Raw genomic sequence first — 21,964 nt, 5'->3', positions numbered from 1 at the left:
TTTAAACCTCACAGTGCGGTATTTAGTTTCTGTCATGAGATCCTTAGATCCAACCAAGCAAAATGAAAACCATATCAAGTACAACAATAATGTAATAAAAATATTTGACAATCGAATGAAACAATCACAATAAAAATTAGTCAACTATTATACACTTAACACAACAATATGTTAAGGTTAGAGTTCTAGTAGTTTAAAGAATACATTTATGTTTACATACAAGACTTCATTATCTCAATCATACTTTTTATTATCACTTATCCAAAGTCAAATAGAACCATTGTTCTATGAATTACTTTTCTGGAACTTTCAATCTGCATCACACGCTACAGGTTCAACAAATATAAAACATAGGTCATGCACAGCCCAGCTATGCGGTACTCAAATAATGGCGCCTACACAGCCCAGCTATGCGCTACCCAAATTTCATGCTTCAATTTCAATCAAAGTACATACGAGACATTCCTTATGCAAGAAAATCAAGATGTTCTATAAATACAAGTCATATTCATATTTCTATTTAAGTTCCCTTTGATGTATAGCTATATAAAAAAAATTCAGCAGTGTTCATGAAGAAATTTTAGTCTTCATTTCTAACCAGGGTACATAAAAGACATACTATATGCAAACAAATCAAAGTGTGCAATCAATGCAATGCATATTCACATTTCTATCTAAGGTTTCATTGATGCAAAGCTAACAAAATTTTAGCAAGATTCCTGACAAGTGCAAGGTTCAAATCACGTCATAATATACCATGGATGAAATATGTACAGTAGTGGAAAATAAGGAATCAGGATCGATTATATACGCATATTAGTATCGGAATATAACCGATCCTGATGAAAATGATACTGATACTATCAGGATCGGTTTTTTATTTTTTAACCAACCGATCTTAATACACACTTATCTGGATCGGTTATACCTGAGAACCGATCCTAATAGTTTTTTCCCCCGTTTTGTAATACCCATTAAAAAAAACAATTAGTATCGATTTTAATTAAAAAACCAAATCCGATCCAGATGCTACACTATCAAGATCGGTTGTAGATAACAACCGATCTTGATAGTTTAGTATCTGGATCGGTTTTGTTGTACAATCGATCTTGATAGATTTTTTGAAATTTTTTTTATTAAAAATAGTTTTCTAGATCGGTTTTTAAAATAGAACCGATCCTGATAGTTTCTATCAGGATCGGTTATTTCAAACAACCGATCTTGATGTTATATTGGATCTAAAAAAATATTTTTTTTATTTGGCCAGCTTCCATATATATTTGCTGGCCAACATAAAATATTTTTTTTATTTGCCATTGATTTATTGGAGCTCAAAACCAATTAAGAACACAAAATAAAATTCATGAAACACAAAAAGAAGTACAATAGTTGAAGAAATTTGGGCAATAGCAAAATAAAATGCATGAAATTTTGTAGTGTGGTGGTCCTGATAAGAGCATTACATCTTAGCCTTGATGGCCGCAACAAGCTTCCTTCAACTCTTTAGCCACATGTATGGCACTCACTCTTTTATCGTCTCCACCAGTGCAAACTTCAAAATCTGAACACATATTTAGGCAAGCAATTAATGATATAAATATGCACAAGATGCACAAGCAAGCAATTAATGATATATGTATGGCACTCCCTCTACACATATTTATATCATTAATTTCTTGCTTGTGCATCTTTGATATATGTATTATTTAAATTGAAAGACAAGAAAAACCTAGCTAGCATACCTCAAAGTGTACCTCTTCACCGCCGATGGAATAATCTCAAAAAGCCTTGCTCAAATGAAAAAAATAAATAAATAAATTGAGAGGAGAGAGACAGAGATCGCTAAGTTGAGAGGCGCCGGAGACAGAGAGAGAGAGACGGAGGAGTTGAGAGGCGGGTTTGATTTTTGCTAAGTTGAAAATGAGAGGCGCAGAATGAAAATAAGAACCCTAGACAGGTTATATAGGGGGTTATTAGGATCGGTTAATTGGAAAAAACTGATCCTAAAAAGAATCAGGATCGGTTATTTCGAAATAACCGATCCTGATACTATCAGGATCGGTTGTTTACAAACAACCGAGAATTTCAAAGTCTAATTTGTTAAATTTTCTATGCAGTCCACGAAGAAAATCTGTTTAGGGAATTACATGAGCCCAAGTAACATTCATTGTGCAAAGTATCTTGATGCTGTGAATGAGGTGTGATTCAGTTAAATACCTTTTTGAACAGAAATAATATTAAAATCTAGTTGTATTAGCAATATAAACTTTCATATGTCCAAAGGAGGTTCAAATTTCATCTCTGCCAGAAGAGCAAGTGAACACCTTTACCTCCCAGACTTTGTGTGAAAATTGATGATGGAAACAATGGAACAACTTTGACTTATCTTTTTCATGCATTAATCAATGGCCCATTGTAGTACAATGAGCTCACATATTGCATACTCAATAGGAAGTACAATGAGCCTGAGACCGGATCAAGTTCTAGTATCAGGATCGGTTGTTTATAAATAACCGATCCTAATAGTTATAGTATTAGGATCGGTTGTTTGTAAACAACCGATCCTGATAGTATCAGGATCAATTGTTTATAAACAACTGATCCTAATAGTTAAGTATTAGGATCGGTTGTTTGTAAACAACCGATCCTGATAGTATCAGAATCGGTTTTTATAAACAACCGATCCTAATAGTATTAGGATGGATATCATTTTTAAAATTATAAAATTTTTAGTGATGTTGTACCTATCTAAAAAAATAAAAATTTCTAAAAATTATAAAATTTGGTACAATCCCAAAAATACTGCTAAATAATTACCCCATTCCATCAAATTTAATATATATATATTTTTTTCCTTTAATGGGAGGATGAAACAAAAAAATGGATCATTAAGAGAGCACTTGACAAATTGAAACTACCCTGATCCTAACAACAACAAAAAAAAAAAGACATCAATCAATATGAACAGGGTGCATGGAGATTTGAGATTTCTTGTTTTCAAAAGAATTTTGTAGTACAATGTCTACATTTTTTTAAAAGAATCCCATACAGCATATTTTGGCTACAACTTTTTAGCAAACAATTTAATAAACATAGCAAGAAAAACAAAAGACAAATGTCCTTGTAGTTCTCTGAAAAAAGAATTGACTTAGTAATTAAGTAGACCAAGAAAAAAAACTTTGGACTTGGAATTTTTTTTTCAGCAATTCACGAAGTTTAAAATTAGAAAATTTTCCCGATCCATTTACACCATTAAAATTTCAGAGCACTCTTTCTCTTTTTATCTCTTATTTTATAATAATTTCTAGATATAAAAATTCTCGTGAGCCAAAGCAAACGAAGATGCAATTTGTATATTAAATTATTAATTATATTGTAACAAATGACATATTCTTATATGAAGATGCAATTTGTATATTAATTAAGAACAAATGACCCTTAACTCTGCCATAATTATTGAGCACTCAATCATAAAAATCTAGTTAATTAGATGAGAGGGTTGCAATATATATATACCTCGTGTTTTTCATACCTCATCATGTCTTACATTTTATATTTTTTTTCAAAGTCCAAATTATTAATTTGAACTGCTCAACATGATATTCATACTAAGATATTCTTGGAGACCAAATTTTATAATTTTTAGAAAAAAAAATTTTAAATAGGTACAACATCACTAAATTTTTTATAATTTTAAAAATGATATCCATCCTAATACTATTAGGATCGGTTGTTTATAAAAACCGATCCTAATGCTATAACTATTAGGATCGGTTGTTTATAAAAACCGATCCTAATAGTTATAGTATTAGAATCGGTTGTTTGTAAAAACCGATCCTGATAATATCAGGATCCGTTTTTATAAGCAACTGATCCTAATAGTTCACAAATTAGGATTGATTGATCAAAAAACTAGATCTGATTAGTTTTTAGGATCGGTTTTGTTAAGAAAACCGATCCAGATAGATATTAGTATCGGTTGTTTCATATAGCCGATACAGATAGGCCGATCCTGATTCCAATTTTTCCACTAGTGGTACAATATAAAAATTGGGTCAGCACAATGATAAATTAAACATGCTTACTATACAACTCCAGTATATTGGTAAGGCTCATGCCTTGTAACAAACATGCATCTCAGTAACTTAATAAATAACTCTAAGAAAGCAAGCATAAACCCGAATTAGCAATGATAAGCTATGCATGCACAAGTGTTCAACAGAATTTGTATCTGAGATGAAACAAAACTGAGTAATTTCGACATCCGCACCTGACACGTGATCTATTTACCAAGACGATATCGTTGCTCTATTCTCTATCGTGAGGTCACTGCTCCATCTTCTTTTATCCCTCTTTCTCCTCCTTGCTATATTATCTCCTAATCACCTCCTCTTGTTAATTTCCAGGACCCCAAATCCCAATGTGGGTGTTCGGCAGGGGCAGATTAAGCCTCCTTAGAGCTCCTTAGCACCCTAAGGAGTCTTAAGCTTGCTGAACAAGTGTTCCTTTATAAAGCTTAAAACTACTTTATTAGTGCTCCTTTTGCTTTACTTTTTAAGTTTGTTCAAGATTTTAAACTTTGATTCTACATGACTTAAGCACTTTTTCAAGCTTAAGGTATTATTAAGAAAGTGATTCTTCAACTTTATTACCGAACACCCTCTCTTTAGTGCAGCTTAAATTTTAAGCTGGTGACCCTTGCCGAACACCCTCAATGTAAGTTTTGCCCCCACCCCTTTTCAGTCAGCGGATTCCCCAAGAATTAAAAAAAAACAGAACCTTTTTTCCTCCTTACCCCTTTAGCGTGAAGGGCCTTCGTTGGATTTGTGGAGTTAGGTGGTAAAAAAAAAAAGAGTTGTCCCATGACCAACAGGTGTCCCCATGTCATGCTTCCAAAGAAATTTATTTATATATTATGTAACTATTCTACTTATTTTATTACCATAAAAATATTTGACTAACTGAATGAGTTTTCCCATGACCAACAGGTGTCTCCATGTCATGCTTTCAAAGAAATTATTTAAATATTCTACTTATTTATATAAATATCCCGCTTATTACTATTGGTATTTTTATAAAAAGATTTGCCTACTAATATAATATTCAAAACAAGATATAGTTCAAGTAAAAAAAATGATTGTTTAATTTATACTTAGTTCATCTATTTACTTTAAAATCGTAAAATTGTATTTTTGACATGCTATGTTTTTAATTACAAAAAAATCATAATTTATTTTTTTAATTTTACACTTTACTCCTCTTTTCATTTATAGTTAAAACTTGAACATACGTTCCGCTATGATAACTCAAAGTTCTATTATCGGTAAACAGTTACTGACCGATAGAAGAATTAATATGTGAACTTATTTCAAACTTTCCACCACAGTGTTGGTCTATCGGCTTTAGACCATGATCGGCTTAAACCGAAAGAAAATGGGCGTTAGGAAATCCCATTTATGTAGTACTGAATGATTGTAATCTTCTTCAAGTTTGGCGAACTCCGGATCCTCTTGATCCATTTTACCATTTGAATACATGAAGATGTATAAAGAAATAAAACAATGACATTCTCTAATATCGGTTGTAGTGGCAAAATAACTACTAGAAGCATCTCCTAAATTTGAAAAATATAAACCAAGGGTTAGAATAAATTAAAGTTAAGCATATTGAATTTACCTTTCAATTAAATTGCATATTTGTTGCCCTCCGAATTTGGAATCTAGCTCCAAGTACCTGTTCGGCAAGACTCTAAGGAGCTTCTTAACGTCTTAATCCATCTTAATCTCAACGAACAGTTCCTCTTTAGAGAAACTTAAGCAGGCCTCCTTAGCGCAAAATCTTAAGGCACCCTCCCCCTCTCCTTAAGAATCTAGCCTCCTTTGTCGTTCCTTAAGCCCAAATTACGTTATTTTCAGACAAATTTCTCCTCCAAAAGTTAGAACTCCTTAGCAACCTTTGTTTTTTTTTTCTTTTTTTATTCTCCTTCTCTCCCAACAGGAGAACAATTCCCAAGACGAGGGAAAGAACAAGCTCCTCCCCGCCGGCGAAGATTGTCGACGATCAAGTAACCGGCAGTTCAATCCGACAACAGCGTGACGTTCTCCTTGAGACACTCTTTTCATTGACATTTTATTTGCCCATCTTTTCTCAAGTATTCTGAGTCAGATCGAGAGAGAAAGGAAGCAAGTTTATGGAGGAGGAGCAAGGTCGTGGCCGGCACTCTTGTCACCTTCTTCGGGGCCGATACTCCTTCCCATTTTTTCATTAGAGCCGTTATTGGTACTTAAAACAACAACTTTTTGATTCTTTCATTTTCTTCTCCGTGATGCTTGGGGTGATGAACTTTTTTCATCTGGTGTGATTGAATATTGTCGATCCTTCTCTGATTGATTAATTCGTGAGGGATTGATATGTGAATTAATTTAATATCAATAATCCCCTTTCATACCCAAGCAATGAATTGACTTGATTTCGCAACATTTATTTCAACTTTCCAGCACTTGGACTTGATTTTTTTTTCAGCTAAAGCTATTTTTGAGTATTTCTTCAACTTTCCATCTACACCGATTAATTACCCACCTGAACCAATTATTGGTTCTTTTTTGCTTCTTAATTTTGAGTATTTGATAAGTTAATTTGCTAATTTGCTGGTACTAGTGTTATTGATTGTTGATGTTTTTTTTGCTGGTACAAGCAATATATCTAGTATCAGTGAAGCAAAAATGTACCCGTGAAGAGCAAAAGAGGAAACATTATTTATCTATATTCTTCATAAATGTTAGAACATTTTTTAGTTATTTTATTTTTTGTTAGAACATTTTAGTTTCTTTTCCATGTTCATAAATGTTAAACTGATATTATGTTAATGGTGGTCAGGATGCAATTTCATGGATAATTTTGATAAATTTCATTTTGTGAATTTATGAGTAGTTTTGATAGCTCTAAGACCAAAACAGTTAAAATGTGAAAGAAAGGGTATTTAGGTCTATGCACACTACAATATATATTTTATTGTATTAAGTCTTCATTGTTAATCTTCATGCTTCACCGAACAAGTCCTCCTTAGCGAGGATTAGATTCTTAATCCTCTCACCCTTAAGGAAGGCTGCCGAACAGCCCCCAAATGATGAACATTGGTAAACCTACCATGGAAAATAGCCATCCCCTTTAGGAAAGTCTTGGTCGAACTATCACAAGATATGTTGAGGAAGCATAATGAGATCAGAGGTGTTCCCACCTCTTTGATAGCACGCATGTCGGCACCACCTCCTTACGCCTAGTTCGGTCATTATTACATTTGAACTTCTTTTACACCAGCGGTTACAATGTGGTGAGTGAAATCCTAGAATGGATTCGAGAGAAAAAGTTCTTTGATTATACATAATCCTAAGAGAGAGTGAAGTGAAGGGAGAAAAGAGAAAGTGAGGAGTGAGAGAAATATGATTAGATGTGGAGGAGGTAAGAATAAAAGATAGTGCAGTACTATTCGAAGAGGTGCAAAAAACTAAATAACCCTAATGACCATTTCAACATGGTTACAAAATAAAAATCATGTAAAATATAGACTATTCAAACACGGATCCAAATAATTAAAAACAATGTATAATTTATGAAACAGGCGTGAAAAACTGAAAACCCTAATTCACATGGTTTATACAATGTTATTTGTAAAGAACCAAGTATGATATATATATATGTATATATATATATTCAAAAAACAGTTGATATCCATGTTTGCTAGCCATGAAATAATCATAAAAGAAACTTCATATAGATTTGAAAAAAAAAATTTATACATACATATTTGCTAGCCATGAAATATCCATGTTTATACACATATTTTGCTCCGTTAATTAGCAAATGGATTATTGAACCTGAAAGGGCAAATAGGAAGAAGGGTAGTTAATTTCTCTTGCAGAATGACATATGATGTGTCATTTTCTTTCTAGGTGTAAAACATCAAGCAATATTCATAGATATCTTCGAGTTAGATTAATCTCATTTTTAATTTGGGAACCATCGTGTCACCTAAATCAAGGTGGTTCCAATAGTCAAAAAGAGATAAATCTCTCTATCACGGTGAGAAAGTTTAATGAGAAAATAAGAGGATAAGCGAGAGAATGAATTAAAAGATAATGGTGAGGGAGACAGCGAGCATTTTTAAAAATATCTATTTTATAAAATATTTTAATAAAAATAATCAGAATTGATTGAAATTTATAAAAATACTCAAATCGTGATAATTTTAATTTTAAACCGTGAAAAAATTTCACGGTTTGGCCGGGGATGCAAACGTGGCATATATAGAAACTTCCGGAGGAAGAAAATCATGAAATAATTAATGCGCCAAAAGAGGATGCAAATGTGGCATAGATCAATTTTTGCATGAGCGCCACGTTGGTTCTCTGGGGTGGGTATTAATCTCATTATTGTCTGTGGTGTAAATAAAATATATTTGTTGGATTGTATGTGATATATATAATTTGTTATTCTTGATTATTAAGTTTATATTTGTGGCTCTGCATATGCGGCTGCATATTATTATTGTATATTTTTATACGTATAATGCAGACACATAAATCACATTTTACTACACTGGTATTATACATTGACACAAATTCGATTGACTATTAAGATTTTGAAAATGAAAATGTGCTATGCATAGACTCACTCGTGTGTGTGTATATATTACACTTATTTCTGTCGAATTAATCTATATAGCGTGTTAACTTTCGGCTGTAGCTAGAGTGTAGTCTCAAAAGATCACTGCTTTTGTAATTGCGGAAATGTCAATGCCATGAATTATTTTTTTTTTATGCTACATCAGAAAAAAAAAAGTCATCAGCCTATGAATTATGGGCCAATGAAGTTGGAACACATCAGAGAACAGAGGTCACCATCACTTAATAAAAAATATATATAATTATGTTTGAAAATTCTGCACTTCAACTTATATGTGTTAGGAATTTGCTTGTTTTACGAACTCATTCTCAAAATCTCTGATACAGAAGAGGAGCAAAAATGGAACTACTTGCATTCCCTTCTCTTCTCTACTTTCTTACTGCTCTTCTCCTACTATTGCTTTCCCTTCGATTCCTCCAGAAGCAAGCTACACATTCCAAATCTAATCCCCCTCCAGGCCCCAAGACCTTGCCATTTATTGGAAGTATACACCACCTAGCAACTGGCAGTTTGCCACATCATACCCTGTGTGATCTTGCCCAGTTGCACGGACCCGTTATGCTCCTCCGTGCCGGCCAGACGGACCTCGTTGTCCTCACTTCACGCGAAGCTGTAAAAGAGGTGACTTTTGTAGCTGATCATTTTATTTTATGAGTGAGGCTATAGTACTATACATAGCGCACATTGATCTGTACTTTTAATCAATATCGACATTTACAAAGTTCAAATAGTCATCAGTTTAAGCGATTGCCGTTTTGAGAGTCTCTAGGCGATTCACCTTCAACTCCTCCACTCTCATGAGCACGCGCTTCCGAATTACGTGGCAACAAGAACCCCTTCCAGCAAAGAGGTATTCTGCGTGACGTGTAGGCCCAAGGAAAAATCATAGCAAGAAACGAAATTAATAAAAAAAGAAAAGCGGTGTTTAAAAAACATTATAGAAGTTGAGTAGAACTAGGGTGTTCTTAAGTCACCAAAGTGTTTGGTGAGCTTGACTCCAAAACTCATCAAATCGGTTTCAAATGACAAATCCGAACCGTTGGAACCCGTCTATTTTACGTGTGATGCGTCTACATGTGAAATTTTTTAACTTTCGAATTAGTTTAGTATAAAGTCAATTGGTCAAAATTAGAAGGTTAATAAATTAATTTTAGTACATTCATTTTTTGAACATGTTTTGACCGCTTGACTTTATACTAAACTAATTCGAAAGTTAAAAAATTTCACATGTAGACCCATCACACGTAAAATAGGCAGGTTCCAACGGTTCAGATTCGTCATTTAAAACCGATTTGACGGATTTTGGAGTCAAGCTCACCAAAGTGTTTGGTGAGCTTAAGAACACCCTAGTTCTACTCATAGAAGTTTCTACTCTCTACTACAAACCCATAACCGGCCATATAAGTCGGTGATTTACAATTATCTAGAATATACAAGATACACAATAATATAGACATTATAAGAAGCTTCTAGCACAATTTTATTTTACCGACTTTGACTTGATTTGGACTATTCTAGAAAGAATTAATGGGCTTGGGCCTTCCGGTAGTAATCGGTGCTGTTAACTTTAACACTGTTGCTGTGGGTTTCTCTTTTTTGTTTCTTGCTATTTTAGGGCCTGTTCGGCCGACAAATGGGAATGGGCGTGGGCACGGGATTTGAACTGAAAAACACTGTTCCCGTGGGAAAAAAAAAATTCAGTTGAACTGAATTTTATTTTTCCCACGTGAATAGTGATCTGGCCGAACACGCCCTTATTGTACTTGTGCGCTTTCAGCTGCTGGTTTAGCAGAATCTGTAACTGATGTACTAAAAACACTATCAAGTATCAATACATGCCTATGGGCTTCTCTGCCCAAAAAAAAAAAATAGTCATCTGTTTAACATGATTATCATATGAAAATTTTCTTGCATAGTACCATAACCTCACTCTTATTTATTCTCATAGATCACCAACAGCTGAGTCAATTGGTATCGCTCTTGGTAAATTTGTGGTTGTAAAAGGTACCATGTGAATAGGGGTTTGCATTTGCAGGACATAAGAGTACAAAAGTTTAAATGATGTAACTTAACTATTCAAATATGTTATTATTAATTACATCTGATAATATTTTTCTTGAAATTCGAACTTGGAAAAATCCCTTCACAACATCCATGTGAATAGTGGTTCCAGAAGATAGCATGTGAATATTGTTTTTCACAGGGGCGGAACTAGAAAATTTAAATAGGAGAGGTTAATCTATAAAATAAAATATGTGAAAAAGAAAAAAAAAAGTGTGGTTAGTGGGAATTGAACCGATGACTTTACATATACTAACTAGAATACAAACCAGTAGACTACCAATACACTTTTATTATTTTATGGTCAGGGAGGCTAGACTATATAAAAGTTTAAAAAATTCAAAAGTTCAACTAAATTTTAATATACATACTTACTAATTTTAAAATCGTAGGGTGGCTTAGCACCCCCTACCATACATGTAAATCCGCCCCTGGTTTTTCATATGCAGGCATTATGAGTAGAAAAGTTCAAATGATGTAAACGTTATTATTATTAATTGCACGTAATAATATTTTTCTTCAAAATTCAAACTTGGGAATATTCCTTCATAACGTCCATGTGTTTTTATTTTTGCATAATCACAAGTAAATCTGGAGGATATAATTAAGGATGGTATGAAGATTAATATTTATTAACAAATAGAATTGCAGCTAATTACAAACATTTGATATTTCTTTATATTTGTCTCTTATATTGGCGGAAAATTATTTTTTTTAACATTGATGCATACAAACTGCATATATAGGCGATGCAAAAAAATGATGAAAACATTGCGAACCGCCCTGTGCTATCTGCAGCAGAAGGTATCTTCTATGGTAGCACAGATGTTGCTTTCTCAAATGGCCCCTTCTGGCGCCAGATGCGTAGAATTTGTGCCAGTGAGCTCTTTAGTTCAAAACAGGTGAAATCTTTCTCCTCAAATTGGCAAGAAGAGATCGATTTCCTCTTGAAGAGCATCAGTTTAGTTTCTGGAAATTCACAAGTCAATTTGAATGCATGGACATATGAGCTTTCAAACAATATTATCATTCGCGCAGCATTTGGTGGAAAATTTAAAATGAGAGAAGTGTTATTGGAACTATTAAAAGAGGTTATGAAGCTCTTGTCCGTGTTCCACCTATCTGATCTCTTCCCATCATTGAGTTGGTTGGATGTGAAGATGAGAAGAAGAGTTGCGAGACTCCACCGGTAAGTTCAATTGATGAACTTAATTTCCGCATTCCATGTTTTCTTATTCTGTAATGTTTGGTTGAGACTCATATGTTAATTATTAATACATGCAGAAAATTAGATTTGGTACTAGAGCAGATTGTACAGGAGCATTTGAAGAATCGACAACAACAGAAGAATTCGAAAAGGGGAGAGGAAGAGATTGAATATGATTTTGTTAATGCCCTTATTGATATAAAGGAACGTGGTGACTTGGAGATTCCTATCACTATGGAAAACATAAAAGCTTTAATATTGGTATGTACCTGATTAAAATTTACTTCATATGACCTAACTATTGTAATTAATAAACAAAGAAAGAAAATACACAATATCTCCAGAATATGAATATAACCACCTTAAAAAAAAAGTATTTTGCATCCTTATTAAATTAGCGAAAGCAATACAGGAAATTAAGGATTTGTACTCATGGTTAAATTCAAGGAGTATCACTGTTCTCTCGTTTTCCCAAACATGCCCTATCATATTATTATTAAATATTAATATACTTGAGCGTATGGAGGAGATGGTAAAAATTAGTTACTTATTGAATTTTCACTCTAATGATGTACTCTTTATTCAGGATGTATTTGTTGGAGGAACTGGAACATCAGCATCAACAATTACATGGGCCATGGCAGAACTAATTAAGAACCCTGACGTAATGGCGAAGGCACAAACAGAGATAAGGCAAGCTGCAAGTAATAATACTAATTTTGATGAGAATACGCTCAGTTATCTGAAAATGGTCATCAAAGAAACACTGAGATTACACCCTCCCGGACCACTTTTAATGCCACGACTATGCAAGGAGAGTTGCCAGGTGCTTGGATACACAATTCCTGCCGGGGCCCGCTTGGTAACCAACGTATGGGCTATGGGAAGAAACCCTGACTACTGGAAGGATCCAAATGAATTCAAACCGGAGAGGTTTGAAACATCTAGTATTGACTTTATAGGGCAGAATTTTGAGTTTCTGCCATTTGGTTTTGGTAGGAGGATTTGTCCCGGAATTAAGTTTGGTGCGACTGTGATGGAACTTGCTCTGGCAGGTCTGTTGTTGCACTTTGATTGGACACTACCTGACGGGATGAAGCCAGAGGATGTGGACATGACAGAGACCTTTGGAATGAACGCTGCGAAAAAAGAGCCTCTGAATTTGGTACCAACACTGCGAGTTCCTTTCGCTAATGTTTAGATAGATGTCCGTCCAAGAAACTATGCTCCATGTGATATCTCTAGATGTGTGTTTTTTTTTAAGATACGCTATTAAAATATATTGAAATAATTGTACTGGTAATCCGAGGAGCATGCATGTATGATAAAGTTTGATTTTCCAATAAAAATGTGTTTTTTCTACAAGAGCAGTACGTAATTTATGGTTATATGAATATATCTGCTCTGTTTCTCATCTAGAAAGTTCTGTGGTGAAAATTAGATCTGCGAGTCATTTTAATCTATCCAGTAGTAAATTCTCTAAACTCAATTAATTTAAATGATAGAAAAAATCAAATTATAATTTATGGTTTCTAAGCAATCTCGAGAAGATTAAGGAAGCAGTTATTAGTCCGAATTGCAGGGGTGATGCTGGGTACTGTTTTGACATATATGTCGACCCATTACACGTCTGGCACCCATGAAAGTTGGGAGACCAAGAGGAACAAAAACATTCTGATCTCCTTAATTTTGTTTCTTGTATGGTTTGAGAGATCCAAACATCCTGACGATCAGAACTGACACAAAAAAAATGTTAAATTTCCAAACATTAAGTAACAAATAGGGTTTTAGTTTTATCCTAATTACGTTCTAACTTGTCAATGATGTGTATCACTCTCTCTCCCTCTCTGTCAATACATAACAAGATAATTATCTCAATCTAGCAAACTTATTTAACCAAAAAAACAAAGTAGATGGACGCAAGTAGAATTAAGTCAGGTTCTAAATCAAGAGAAAGAGAGGAACGATAGAGGGGAGAGGATCTTCATTCTTTTAATAAAGGGTAAAATTGGTAATTTTTAAAATTAAAAAATATTATTTGATAAAAAAATTATAAATTGGACAAATTTGTGAGTTTTTACAATTTACAAATGTTGATATTTTTGGATTTTAGAGAGAGAAATACGTAATTTTAATGTTTTTGAGAGATATACACGAAATTCACCCTAATCATTTTTATGTTCAATATTGCTCTCTAACATTAATCGACTCAGAAAATCAAAATAATACATCCATGTAGGGAAGAAAAAATTAAGAGAAGCTAAGCCATGTCCGGATTTTCTAAAATAACTCAAAATTAATTTTGGATCTGGACCAAATCGGTCCAACTTATAAATTCATGATACCTCTTTAATATTTGTGTCAAATTGTTGATCGAATGGTCCTGATCCATACTCAACTTTTGAGTTATTTAAGGGATCCGAACTCTGCTAAGCTGGCTTACATAATCCGAGAGCCAGATTTTTGTCGATGTTTGATTTTTGGTGAGAAAAGTGCCATTCCTCCGGTCCAAAAAACAGAAGAATACGAGCAGAATCTTGGATGGATGCAGCAGATGATTTAATGGTGAATCCTTTGTTATTTCGTAAGTTGGCAGAAATAGCTAAACAGGGGACGGACACAAGAAAAATCATTTGAGAGGATGGTAAATGGGCCACCACTATGTGAAGAAAATGCGATATTTTGCCATCATCAAACACTGAATCAGAGCGCCAACAGCCAATCGGATAACATAAATTTACTGGCTAAAAGTCAGGCGCATCGAAGCCGCAGATTAGAGCCTGTACGCCACTAATATGCAGAACCAATGGCGTAGAACAAATCTCAGTGAACCCCTTTCCTGTATTCTTACCCTCCTCCCGCGCAGCACCATTCTTAGTGCACAGAGAGGGTGAGACCGTGAGAGCCTTTAATTTTCAGGAGTAATATTTACAAATTGGTTGCAGCATGAATTTGATATCAATGAACTGTTCAGGCTGCGCTTGATTTGATTCTGAAACAGACAATTGCTTAAGAAACAGACCAGTAAAGATCTAAAGTATAACTCTATAGAACTAATTACAGTACAAACTGTCATCATTAAGTACTTAAATAGTCAAACAATCCAGACAATTGCTTAAGAAACATACCAGTAAAGATCTAAAGTCAATTCTGAAAAAATCAAAATTTCTTTTAAAAAGTTTCAAAGTAAGCATTCCGCTGGTAAATAGTAAATATACAGATCCAGATTCTTTCCCAAGGTAGGCTAGATAGAATGGATAGAAATTTTTTGAGAATATAAATAACCGGGTATTCGTAGAGATGCCCACTATCAATGAGAACCATTAGTCAACCTCAAATTTTCACATCTGCGCTTTCTTTGTAAAGAACTATGGATCAGCTTGGTCAGTCATAGCTTCACGGAACGAAACCCTCGTTCACCACCTACATGCTACCGGGGGGCCGGCCCAACCCGCTCCTCCAGAAAGCATGAAGCTAGCTGGCAGCACCGGATTATATAAGAAGTGGAGGGTAGTCTGTCGTATTGGCAAAGTAAGTAGATGCTACCTTTCCAAATAAGTTTATAGGGCGGGCTGGCTCACTCATCAAGAAATTTAATCTTAACGTTAACCTGGTTGAAGCAATAAAAAAACCAGTAAATATCTAAAGAAATGGGGTGGTTTGATGTTCCAACACAAATTCATTAGTGCGTACTTTTGACACAACTGACATGACTACTTCACTACAGCAAAATATAGCATCAGCGACCACTATCAGTGACCGGCACAGTACCCGGTCGCTGAAAGTTTTCCTCTAAAAAAAAATTAAAAAAATAAAACGTTTTGGAGACCAATATTTTCAGCGACCACATCAGAGACTGGTATCAGTTCCGATCACTGAAAGTTGTGTAAAAAAAAATGTATGGATTTCGCGCGCCAGTACCAAAGAAACGCGATCTGTGAAATCCTTCGCCTCCTCTTTCCTCTCCGTCGGGCGATTTCCTCCAAAGCGCCGGTATTCTAATCCACTATGGCTGCCATTTCCTTGGTATGGCTACCATTTCAGAAATTACAGAAGTTGATCATAAAATACCAGTACGTGGATCCTAGCCCCTAGCCTATTACTTCTGACAAGAAAGAAATCAGCCTACTTAGCTACATTCATAAGAAAACATGAATCTAGATTAATATTACATTAAAAGTACTTCTAACTTAAAGTGCAGATGCAAGTTAAAGAGATTCAAAAGAGAAACACTTGCTTCTAACTTAAAGTGCCGATGCAGTATTGCTTCTCTGTGAAACACATTGATTGTGGTATGAAGCTGTACCGGAGTCCTGTATCATTGTTCTCTCCTTGAGCTGTTGGTGTAAAGTGAATCTGACAAGAAAATGAAAAAAATGCAAGTAGACCCCTAATATTTACATTATAATTTTTTTTGCTTATTTTGTTTAGTTAAAGTGCAAATGCAAGTTAAAGAGATTCAAAAGAGAAAATAACAAAAGCTATAACTCTTTATAAAAAAATATGAACTATCTTAAGGGATTCACATCCTTCTCCTTTTTATCAATTTTTATATTTCATTACTAGAAACTGGATCTGCACTTTGGGAAGTTACATATGACAACTTTGGAAAGTAGCATATGATCTGTAGTACTCATAATGTAGCTAGAATTATAAGCAATAAGTTATAACACTCACATCTATGGTAGTCTTTTTATAGGCAATGAATTATAAGCTACATATTTTAAATATTCAATGAAAGTGTACCATGCAGAAGCCTCCTTCAAATCAATTAAACCATAATACAGCTCAAACCAACGGTGTTTGTATGCATTATGTCTGAAAGAAAAGAAAAACAATTTTATTGAATTATTAATGGACCATTTATTTGTAATCGCATAAACATACTAATAAAGAATTATTAATGGATCGATGCATTGAACTTTCTAAGCCCTCTTTTCCTGATGCAATGACAGTCTTTTGCTTGGCTACTTGATAATTTGGTTTTTTTTCCCAATCGTGCAATTACATTGGGTATTCTCACATGGATTCTCACCTTGCTATACTTGGTCTTTTACTCCTATGCACTCAGCGGTACTGATTTTTTTTTATCAAGAATGAATTACAAAGTATCTTTCTTCCTCGTAGTAAACAAATAGTTCAGAAAAAAATCTGACAATAAAAAAAAAAAGCAAGTCCAACTCAAAACGCACCTTTTCAATTTTAGCCCAGATTTTATTTGAATTTCCGAATTTATCTTACAAATTTGCATAAAAATCGGCTAAAATTGATATCAAATTGCACAATCAATCGTACAAATTATAGTAGTTGTAAACAAATAGAACCATAAATGGAGTAGAAGCGAAAAGGTAAAAAAGATTCTTACAGAACTTACACGGCCGAGAAAGAGCGTAACCCAGATGAAGAAACCAAGAGGAAGGCAATGCCACCGAGAGAGACGGTGTTGAGAACTTGCGTACTTCTGCTAGGAGGAAATCGAAAAGGAGAAGGGTAGATCCCGTAATTGTTTATGGTGGGCCCGTTTTTCCGTAATTGTGTATGGAGTAAGGCGTTAACTCTCGGTGTCATTCCTCCCTCCCGATTTCATTTTGTGAAGCAAGTGAATTTTCAATTTGTTCTTCCACTTCCCCTTCGCTCCCCTCCGATCCCTTCAAGTAGGGGTGAGTAAATCGCTCATAACTCGTGAGCCGCTCATAACTCGCTCATTAAAAGCTCATCTAAACTCGCTCATTTATCCGCTCATTTAAACTTGCTCATTAACAACTCGCTCATTTATTTAATGAGCGAGCATGAGCATGACCCAACTCGCTCATAACTCGCTCATTAAGAATTTGCCACACCTAATCCCTGCCACATTTAATCCTATGTAATTCTGTATAACATCAACCTTGTCTCATTAAAATTGATAGATAGTGAGCATAGTTTCATATTTAATTATGTATAATATAATGAGTACAATGTAACATTTAATCCTGTGTAATATACTAATATTCATAGTTTCATATTCATTTTTTTTGTAAATCGGCAGAATCAAAACCTCCGCCAAAAGCCCAAAACAAGTAATAGTCATAACAACTCATTTAAATGAATTATAACAATTTGTTGGATTTTATTACGATGACTTTTAACAAATTTTGTTATGCGTGGACACACTATATAATTTTGTTATGAGTCATAAGTCATAACTCATGAGCCGCTCATAACTCGCTCATTAAAAGCTCGCTCATTTACAACTCGCTCATTAACAACTCGCTCATTTACTTAATGAGCGAGCATGAGCATACCCTAACTCGCTCATGCTCGCTCATTAATCACCCCTACCTTCAAGTGGAGCAGAGTCTACATTACGAAACGTCGCGTCAAGTCAACTACCAACCGGATCTAACATTAATATTAGGATCCATTACTAAAAGGCCCAATACTATAGATTTCTTATGGGCCTTGGGCTGTTAAAGAGATTCTTAGTTCCAGGCCTTGTGCTTAGAGGCCCATTACGATTGGAATTTTCCAATTTGCCCTTGCGACTGTAAGGTATGACGACCAGGTCAGCTTTCCCTCCCGCCACGCTCTCCAGAGCCTCTGCCGTCCTCTCTCTCTCTCTCTCTCTATTTCTCTATCAGTCGCTCGTTCTTCCTCCCACGTCTTCCTTCCTTCATTTTTCTACAGTTAATTAAATAGTAATATAATACTCCTGTCTCTCTAGCTATGAATTTAGGAATGCGTGCGGCTCCACTAATTCGTATATTTGCGTGTTGTCTCGCATCCCTTTTTCTCTAACTTGGGTGTCAAACTCCGCTGCTGTCTGGTAAATGCCCCTGGAACCTCTACGATAGAACTTGCCTAATCGGCTCTCTTGATCCAGGATTTCTCAAGTGCAGGTACTTAATTCTTCATATTTATTTATTTATTTTTCTTTTGCACTTCGAACTTGTACTTGTAAAATCAATTATGACATGAATAATAGCTGGGCACTCGAGAAACTTGTCACTTCATGAAGAAGAGATTGGCTTTTGATAATTTTGTCATGTTTAGTTCGATATTCACTTTTAAGTTTTATCTTCTTATTATGAGAAACTGTGTCTCATAAAGAGGTGAGTTAAGATTGACAGGCTGTGTTTCCTTGATTTTGGATAGAAACCTCATTTGGTTTGATTGAATGCTGTGCATGTGTGGTCAATCACTATGGTACTCCGACCTAATTCACTACGGATGAATCAATCACAATTGTACTTACAAGTACAAAAACTTGCCTTTTATATTCTTAGTTCCTTTTGATATAAAGACTATCCTTGGGGGGTCCTATTTCATTAGATATGAAATATAGTCTTTGGTCTAGTCGTCTCCCTCTTCTTCTGCAACAGAAAAAATATAAGAAAATATCATGTAATTCTACCTCACAATGATTTATCATGTTCTGATTCTGATACAGGAAAGGCATGACAGCGTTGAGTCCAAGCCCAAGTCAATACCCATCTCTGTAGAAAGACCTGAAACCACTGTCATCACAGAAACAGGAATGGCTATTTCTCCATCCTCCACAACTATATATACGAAGACCAGCGGATCTAAATTGAGCAACTCAGAATTGAGATGCAGCTTTGAAAGTGCTGGAAGCGACAGTGAAGACAGTGATGTGTGCGTGCAAGTTAGGCGCCACACTGGTGGTGACAGCCGATGGGATGCCATCCAGCTGGCCAATTCAAGGGAAGCTCCGCTCAGTTTAGGCCACTTCAGACTCCTTAAAAGGCTTGGTTATGGCGACATTGGGAGCGTCTATTTGGTTGAGCTGAGAGGAACCGGAGCTTTTTTTGCCATGAAAGTGATGGATAAAGCATCACTGGTGAGTAGAAATAAGATCGTAAGAGCTCAGACAGAGAGAGAGATACTTGGCCTCTTGGATCATCCATTTTTGCCTACATTGTACTCGCATTTTGAGACCGAGAAGTTTTACTGCCTCGTCATGGAGTTCTGCAGTGGGGGGAACCTTCACTCTCTCCGACAGAAGCAGCCTAACAAATACTTTACTGAACAAGCCGCAAGGTAAGTTTATCTGTTCTCCTGATTGCATGTGTTGAGCATTGTAAATTGTTTCCAGTAACAAATTGAATTGAGTTCTTTACTTCGTTAGGTTCCCACTTGGTTTGAATGGTAATCCTGAAGCTGCACCAATATTAATTCTACATTTTAGGATCGCATTACTGTTAGTTTGACTTACCCAATAAATGTGATAATTAGATCTTATTTTGCAAGGACAAATAATGTCAATTATCTATTTTGATCTTTTATCTAAATTTTTAAGTAGATTCACTGCCGGTAAAAGGAACTTTCTAATTATGGATACCGAGGAACTCTCAGTTTACATCGTAGTTGTGAAATGTTCAAAAAGGAAAAGAGTCAAATATACAAATAATTGATTTAACAGGAAAAAAAAAGAAAAGAAAAAGAATATCTAACTCCTATATGCTTTATGACTATTCTCTTTTATAGGTTCTATGCATCAGAGGTGCTTCTTGCAATAGAGTACCTTCACATGCTAGGCGTGGTGTACCGTGACCTGAAGCCTGAGAATGTCCTTGTCAGAGGAGAGGGCCACATCATGCTCTCTGACTTTGACCTCTCCCTGCGCTGCTCCGTCAGCCCAACACTTGTCCGTTCCCAGTCCACCCGCCCCTCCAAAGCCATTCTCGACAGCACCAATATAATCCATGGCTGCATGCAACCCTCCTCCTTTTTGCCTCGCCTAAGGTTCTCCAAGAAGAGCCGCAAACAGAAATTGGAGTCTAGCCCTGTCAAGGGCACTGATTTGGAGTTCATGGCCGAGCCAACAAATGCTCGGTCCATGTCATTTGTAGGTACACATGAGTACCTTGCCCCTGAGATTATCAGGGGCGAAGGCCATGGCAGTGCCGTTGACTGGTGGACCTTTGGTATATTTTTGTACGAGCTGCTCCATGGTACTACTCCATTCAAGGGGTCAGGTAACCGTGCAACATTGTTCAATGTTGTGGGGCAGCCGCTCAGGTTTCCTGATTCCCCATCAGTGACCTCAGTTGCCAAGGACCTAATTCGCGGGCTTCTTGTCAAGGATCCACAGAAACGGATTGCATATAAGAGAGGTGCAACTGAGATAAAACAACACCCATTCTTTGAAGGAGTGAATTGGGCATTGGTGAGAAGCGCCATGCCACCTCATATCCCTGTGCCAGTAGACTTCTCCCAGTTTGCGTGTAAGGAGAAGAAAGGGTCCGAAGGCACCGGTGCTGGGGGAATTCTTCCAGGGGAGAAGAGCACATCAAGTGATTCATCGTATCTTGATTTTGAGTACTTCTAACTTGTAGCACTATTGCTTGTTATTATTACCCTGTTAATTTTTTTTTTTTTCAATTGTTAAATTGTCTATTCTTTTTACCTAAAATGGTGTTTGCAGTCGAAGATAATTAGGGTACAAAAGGAGGCTTATGTTTGCCTCGATGAAGGGGATGTACACGGATACTATTGTAGAGTAGTTCATATACATTATTGGCTTGTATTCATGTAATTCTCAGTGTCAGTAACATTTTTCCTGAAGACTCTCCTCTCTTTGTACTTTTTTAGTGTGTCCAATGTTAAAATAAAATTAATGTTGGCTATCTGATTGCTGCTAATAGAGCTAATGGGGAATTGAATTTCACTATCACCATAATTGACTGACTATTGCACCTAGTGGGTTCCATGTTCTCCCATTTCTTATTTGTTTTGTTTAAATTTTTTATTTTTTTTATTTTTTAGCGGGGGGGGGGGGGGGGGGGGGGGGGGGGGGGGGGGGGGGGGGGGGGTGGGGGGGGGGCTAATGGGGAATTGAATTTCACTATCACCATAATTGACTGACTATTGCACCTAGTGGGTTCCGTGTTCTCCCATTTCTTATTTGTTTCGTTTTAATTTTTTTTTTTTTGGGGGGGGGGGGGGCTCTATAACTCTGAAATTATCAAAGGATTATTCAAATGGAAACATAAACAAATATTGAAGGATTAA

The 21,964-nt window shown here is 35.6% G+C and overlaps 2 protein-coding genes and 1 long non-coding RNA gene across 3 annotated transcripts; 2 read left to right on the top strand and 1 right to left on the bottom strand.

Annotated features, from left to right (window-relative positions):
* The first annotated feature begins 8,960 nt into the window (after positions 1-8,960).
* LOC144571279 (desmethyl-deoxy-podophyllotoxin synthase-like) lies at positions 8,961-13,208 on the top strand. The gene is made up of 4 exons (XM_078320512.1): positions 8,961-9,303; positions 11,490-11,932; positions 12,028-12,211; positions 12,537-13,208. Exons 1-4 carry the CDS (start codon positions 9,022-9,024, stop codon positions 13,149-13,151), a joined length of 1,524 nt encoding a protein of 507 aa, XP_078176638.1. The 5' UTR covers positions 8,961-9,021; the 3' UTR covers positions 13,152-13,208.
* Positions 13,209-16,268: 3,060 nt separating this feature from the next.
* Positions 16,269-17,472, bottom strand: LOC144571290 (uncharacterized). Its single transcript, XR_013517466.1, has 3 exons — positions 17,325-17,472; positions 16,697-16,768; positions 16,269-16,306 (listed from the first exon to the last, which is right to left on the bottom strand). It is a non-coding gene; the product is annotated as an uncharacterized LOC144571290 (long non-coding RNA).
* Positions 17,473-18,566: 1,094 nt separating this feature from the next.
* On the top strand, positions 18,567-21,485 carry LOC144571566 (serine/threonine-protein kinase AGC1-5-like). The gene is made up of 3 exons (XM_078320905.1): positions 18,567-18,828; positions 19,380-19,990; positions 20,438-21,485. Exons 2-3 carry the CDS (start codon positions 19,467-19,469, stop codon positions 21,279-21,281), a joined length of 1,368 nt encoding a protein of 455 aa, XP_078177031.1. The 5' UTR covers positions 18,567-18,828; positions 19,380-19,466; the 3' UTR covers positions 21,282-21,485.
* The last annotated feature ends 479 nt before the right edge of the window (positions 21,486-21,964 follow it).

Source organism: Carex rostrata, chromosome 19, assembly GCF_964058835.1.
Source record: "Carex rostrata chromosome 19, lpCarRost1.2, whole genome shotgun sequence".
Taxonomy (NCBI): domain Eukaryota; kingdom Viridiplantae; phylum Streptophyta; class Magnoliopsida; order Poales; family Cyperaceae; genus Carex; species Carex rostrata.
This window is presented reverse-complemented; position numbering and strand designations above follow the sequence as displayed.

Bases quoted from the DNA above. Each gene is read 5' to 3' on its own strand.
- LOC144571279 (XM_078320512.1), top strand. From the start codon at position 9,022: ATGGAACTACTTGCATTCCCTTCTCTTCTCTACTTTCTTACTGCTCTT. The intron at 9,304-11,489 runs GTGACTTTTGTA...CTGCATATATAG, and splicing joins CACGCGAAGCTGTAAAAGAG to GCGATGCAAAAAAATGATGA. The intron at 11,933-12,027 runs GTAAGTTCAATT...TAATACATGCAG, and splicing joins AGAGTTGCGAGACTCCACCG to AAAATTAGATTTGGTACTAG.
- LOC144571566 (XM_078320905.1), top strand. From the start codon at position 19,467: ATGGCTATTTCTCCATCCTCCACAACTATATATACGAAGACCAGCGGA. The intron at 19,991-20,437 runs GTAAGTTTATCT...TCTCTTTTATAG, and splicing joins TTTACTGAACAAGCCGCAAG to GTTCTATGCATCAGAGGTGC.